Source organism: Ceratotherium simum, chromosome 23, assembly GCF_057802395.1.
Source record: "Ceratotherium simum simum isolate JZ-2026a chromosome 23, ASM5780239v1, whole genome shotgun sequence".
Classification (NCBI taxonomy): Eukaryota; Metazoa; Chordata; class Mammalia; order Perissodactyla; family Rhinocerotidae; genus Ceratotherium; species Ceratotherium simum.
This window is the reverse complement of record NC_141922.1, coordinates 32,063,725-32,069,724: the sequence shown is the minus strand read 5'-3', so window position 1 is coordinate 32,069,724 and position 6,000 is coordinate 32,063,725. Positions and strand designations below refer to the sequence as shown.

The 6,000-nt window shown below is 37.2% G+C and overlaps 1 protein-coding gene across 1 annotated transcript in view; it reads right to left on the bottom strand.

The window, feature by feature from the left end:
- Positions 1-511: 511 nt before the first annotated feature.
- The window catches only part of RSPO2 (R-spondin 2), a 162,047-nt gene continuing 156,558 nt past the window's right edge, over positions 512-6,000 (bottom strand). Inside the window, exon 6 of the mRNA XM_087447546.1 lies at positions 512-2,380. Coding sequence (XP_087303672.1) covers positions 2,265-2,380 — 116 coding nt within the window. The 3' untranslated portion in view covers positions 512-2,264. The remainder of the gene's footprint in view (positions 2,381-6,000) is intronic.

Sequence of the window (6,000 nt, the reverse complement as noted above, 5' to 3'; positions counted from 1 at the left end):
AAGCAATGGATCGAAGGAAACCGATGCTTTCATAATTCTATTCTGTTGATAAGGAGAAATAGTTTTGAAATACTTTAAATAACCAAGGACAGAGGTAATTAATAACAGGTAACAATTTGTGGAGTGCTTATTATATACCATGCTGTGCAGACCATACTTTTCCCATTTACCTAATTTAATCCTTAAAACACAACGCTAGAGGTAGACAGTATTGTTACCTCCACTTCAGAGATGAGCAGACAGACCTGGAGAGAGGTCTAGATTGGAACTTGAACAGTCTGGCTCTGAAATCTCCACTCATAACCACCACAGTATAGTGTAGATTAGATTATAGCCAAACTAGTTAGTATCCCAGATGTAGTTACCAACACAGGTTTTACAATTTTTTTCCTGTTTTTAAAGGACCATTATTTGAGGGTAGAGTTGTTTGTTAAAGTACTGTTTTTACTAAATGTATCTCTAAAGAAAAGAATTTCCACAAAAAAATAACTTTGAAGTTTTTTAATGCATGAAAAGAACATTCCAGAAACAGAACAGGTATTGCCTTATCAATGATGAAGCACTATATAAAGCCCCTTCCCCACTTAGTAAATAGGAATATAATGTCAATAGATGTGAAAGGTGATCACTTTAGGATTAAATGCAAACCCCAAAGTTGTACGCAACATTCATATATGGCTTACTATCTCATAGCAATATTTTCATAACGATGTATATGACATTTATACTTATTGGTAAGATGCTTCTGACTCAAAAGTTAAACAAAAGTGCTAAAGAGGTAGTTTTGCCAATGCAAGGCGAGAAAAAGGCTTTACCTTGTTTTGGTTTTTTTCCCTCAAAAATCTGTAACCATTTCTTTTTTTCTTCTAGATCAGCCAGGAAGATGATGCTTTTAGAAGCCAATTCAAAACCCTCTAAGAACTGATTCCCCCAAGTGGACAAGGATGGTTTTGAAACTGCTCTGCAATTGCCCTTGGAAGGCTCCTCAGTGTTCTTCTCTCAGTCTTGGAAACGAAATAGCTTCTGGCTCAAACAAGACCTGTTAAGATCTGACCAGCAGTTGTAGGAATTCATCCTGTTTGTTTTCTCCTCAAATTCCATGCATGGTCTGGTCTGATGATGGTAACTTCTACAGTGACCCAAGAATATTGGTAGGTACCCTGTCATTGTAAGTCAGGGACTGCTTTAAATAAAAAATGTACATGTAAGTTGAAGTTTGAAATAAAAATTTGAAAAATTCTCTAGCTGGCCTGTGAAATTGCATGATGAGTAGTACAAGTGACTGCATGTAATGCCTGTTTTCAGCTGTGTTTCATCAAATCATCACAGTTTAGATTCTAAGGGAGTTCTGGCTTCTGACTGCCAGATGCCACATGCTGCTTTATCTGTATGAGGAGACAGGGGTGGGGAAGGTCTGCTGATATTCAAACTCTTTGACACCAGTCATTTGACCCTATGTACAAACTAGCTTATCCTATCCTTACAATGAGACATAAGCCCACAAAGAAAAGACAAGTTAAGTTTCAAGGGGCAACAAAACATTTGTCAATTCGCAAAGCTAGAACAGTCAGTTACCGGACAATGGTTAGGAACCACTAGAAACAAAGTGACATAATATTAATCAGGTATGACTTGTTACACATACGAAAGCATAAATATACAGTAAGTAAGAGGTGTATATGTAGCCCCAGCAGAATATGTACACGTTAGAGCCGCTGTGAAACCGAGCAGGAAGTCCTGTAGCATATCCCCAGCTAACAGCAGTTTCATCACACAAGTCTGAAGGTAACAGATGCTGAGAACAACAGGTGGTAACACTAGGCAGATATCCATAGATTTATCCTTGAAAATGCACAATGTGAGAAATAAAGGTCACAAGTGAAACAGCCCTTTGCCTGCTGAGCCTCTTCTTTCCCATAAATATGCACAAGTCTGTTCTCCAATGGTGGTCTGTGGCCTCACACCACTTGCCTCTCCGTGGTGCCAGGATCACTCTGTGCACACCGAGCCAAATCACGCTGTACATTTCCTCCTGCTTTCACTGATTCAGGCCAGGGGCTCCTGGCTTCACAGTCTCCAGATGCAAATCAAAGCATAAATAACAGGCCACGCTCATGGCTCCTCCTTTCACAATGTTACTGGGAACAGACACTGGTCTGAGCAGCACCAATGCCGCACACCAGTGTCCAGAAGTGGAGAGTAGCTTTGTGCACTTTTGCAAACACAAACCCCTGCCCCCAAATCCACCCTACGTGTCTTGTCTTTTACTGGTTAGCCCTGTCTGTAGCTAGGAAGACACTGTGTTGCTCCTGAGCTCTTTCTATCAGCTTCCTCTTCTTTTTCTTGTTGTTCTTCTCCTTCGCCTTGGGTGCCCTCTTCCCTACAACGGAGGAAAGAGAAAGAAATGAGGACGTGTCAGAAAAGGCTCTTTCTCTGGGAAAGAAAACACAAAACATTAAGAGTTTTACACAAAGCCCATCTGGAAAACATCACCTATGGAAAAAGCAGCCTCAAAGAGAAAATTGTTCACATTAATTTTGACGGAATAATAATAATTTACTAAATTGGATATGCTGTCTAAAACAGAGACTGATCTTCCTGCTACAGGGAACTGGCATATTTAAAAACCTCCCAGCAGCCTGACCAGTCTTGCAAATATCATCCTGCCACAAAAATTCCCTTTATCCCCTCCGACTTTTAACAATGCTACCCTTTACTAGACATCTTTATATCTTTCTACTGCTCCACATGTCAGGGGGTGGAAAGAAAATAAGCATTTATCTACAGTAAATATACCAGAAGTTTCAAGCTCCCCTCTCCCTGCCCCATGGGAAAAAAAAATGTCTTGCTCTTAACATTATTCCCTCCATGCTGTCCAAAGGCCAATATGTGAAATGACACATGTGGAATATTTCTTTATTTTCTATAAAAACTCATGAGGACTTCATTCACTATGTGGCTTATGACTTCTTATATATAAATCCCCTTGACAAGTTGTTCTTATTGAGAGTGAGAAAAATCCTTGTTTGTTTCTGAAGAACCGGTGGTATGTGTCTTACTACCAGGAAATCACACCACATCATCCTATTTCTCCTCTTTGCCTTAGCCCCTAGGAAGCCCAGACCACAGCTAAACAGTTGAGGTTTTCCTCCATCAGGAGTTTTTGGATAAAGTTTTCCCTTTGCCTCTGCTGTACTTTACTTATTCTATCTTGTGGTTATGTTTTATAGTCTTTATAAGGTCTCAACGTTTCTTTGCAAGTATGTATACATAAGATTGTGAGAAAACAAGAATAAGGAACATAGGCATTTGCTTTAGGTCCACTGCCCTCTTTGAGTTCTCAACACATAGGAATCATGGGATATTTAGAACAGAAAAGAGCTTTAAAGTTCACCTGCATTTTACAGAAAGTAAGTCATCACCATACACCTTCAGTATAGGAGGGTTCTTCCCCAGACTAGGAAGAATCCGACTATCAGCTATTCTTCCTCTCCTACCTGCCCTACTTCCGATTTTATCATGTAGTTCTACAAAACTTCAGTTTTCTCTTCCTGTGAGGTGTAGCTGTTAGCCACTGTAGTAATCAGTACCACAAATAGAACATTCAGTGGTCATCCATGCTTTCCAACCTTCCCACACATAAGAAACTCAACATCCTAGACCCTTTCATTACAGAGACATAGATGGCCAGCTTTTCAACCCAGACAATGGAGAAGGTAGCTGATGTAAGAAATGAAAAAGAAACAGATAGATAAATGCCTTCGGAACCAGAGACATAGTAGATTAAGAGAGGCTATGAGGTTTCTAATAAGGGAGGTGTTTCTCGTTTCTGCTCTTGCTGATCAGAAAGGGTCTCTTTTGTTTGAGGATGGAAAACAATCTCACTCGTAAGACTGTAGCACGTGGTTGGCACATAGTTGATATTCAAGAAGTGTTTGCTGAGTAAAACTTTATCACAAGAAAAAAAGATAAAAACCTATTTTTAATAAGACACTACAGTAAAATAATCAGAATATGATCATGCCCTCACATTAAATTATGAAGATCCTTTAAGTTACCTTCTGGTTCTCATTAAATTCTGGCATCAATGTTATAACGGCATTTTGCCATCTTTAAACATAGGTAATCTTACTCAGTGAAACCTTAGTCCAAGCCATCGTTAATCAAAGAAGCTGTAAAGTTACAATTATTTAGTAACATATCTAATGACGAGACACACCTAATGAGGGAAGAGGAATGAAATACTTAACATAAAATGGCGTATTTAAAAAGAAGCTTCAATTATAAAGTTTGTGAAGTTCTTAGTTCCATATTTTCTCTAAACAACAAGAAAACCCTAGTTAAAAAAATCATTACTGACTACATTGTAAAAATTAATTCAGTTTGATTTATTTAAAGCCTTAAGTTCTTTTTAAGAGCAAATTGAAATTAAGTGAATGGAAAAATAATGCTAACATTATTAAATTTTAAAATGTGTTAAGATTAAAAAATATACTGAACATATGTTATTTCAAGAAAGCTTTTCACATTCACCATTTCAATTCTTCATACAAATTACATAGTTGCAAGTTAAAATGTACACTACTCTAACAGAAAATCTATGCTAAATGACTGGAAACTCATTTTAAGAGGGTCAATTTTATGTCATTTACCTAATATATTACTCTGATATAATTGTCAATATCAAGCAGTCTTTGGGTTTGCTGGCTGGTAATATTGTGTGATAGGGAAGTTACTCAATATTTGCACAAAGTAGTTCATATTGTGGCCAAAAATTCAGCAATCCTTCTGAAAACTTATTTACAGAAAATAAGTTTTCAAATAGTATGCTTACATACAGTTTTCAAATTGTATGATTGGCAATAAGTTATATGGTACTGGTTCCAACTAAAGATGTTTTGGGAGACCTAATTACAACCCCAAAACTTTTCCTCAGAAATCTCTTTTGAATGACATCTCTGTGCTATTGCTTCATTGCTTTGTTTTCTTTTTGGTTAGCCCCATTTCTCATGTAGGATATATTGCAAATACCAAAGAATTAAGATGGTTAGCCAAGATCTGACCACGGATAGGCCTAAATTAACTGAAAATATTTTGTGGTCCATAGTAGGTTGTTTTGACTTTAAGCCCAACTCAAAGTAATAAAAGAATATTAAAACATAATCTAACAGAAGGTATAAAAAGGGTCTTGCACATACTTTCCTCCAAACTCGAAGATTTTTCAAACATAAGAAATCAATCAGTAAGATTAAAGCTAACAAAAACTATATATCCCTGTTTTTAGCTATGTATTTGAAAAGAAGTTATATTGGACATACAAGCATGCTACTTTACATTTCCACTTCTTTATATCTATGGATATGAGATTAGACTTGGAGAATGACTTCTAGACTTTCACCCTGTACAGGAAGCATTTCAATGCAAATATGATGCCAGCCACCCAAACAGTAACTCAACTCACAGATTTAACGTTCTTAGTTTTTAGTTCATAAGAGACGACTTGGAAAATATAGTGCCCAAGATCAGCAGAAAAGGTTTCAGTTTAATGACAAATTCTGCATATCTTAGTCCTGAATGTTTTAAGAATGCAGTGGGTGTGACAAACCACTACTGGGTGAATCTCTTCAAGATCAGGCAGAATCTGATCTACAGAGAAATCTTTTCAGTACTGTTCTATGAATACAAGAAGAAGACTGGCCCATATATTACAGTTATTAAGGAAAGCAATGTGGTTTAATAGAGAAAGGCCTCCTTTGGGAGGAAGGAAAGCTGGTGAGTTGGCACAGTCTTGTAACTGAGATGTCTGGTAAGGCATCATACTTGTGACTCTGTTTTTACATTTATAGAATGAAGATGCTATGATCATCTTTCATGCGAAGGTTATGAAACATGTGTGAAAAAGTTGTGTTTCTAGGATGAAAGACGCGTAACATATCCCTAGCAAGACAAGATTATCATCAAAATGAACAAAGTCAGAAAGATACTATCAAAGCCACACTC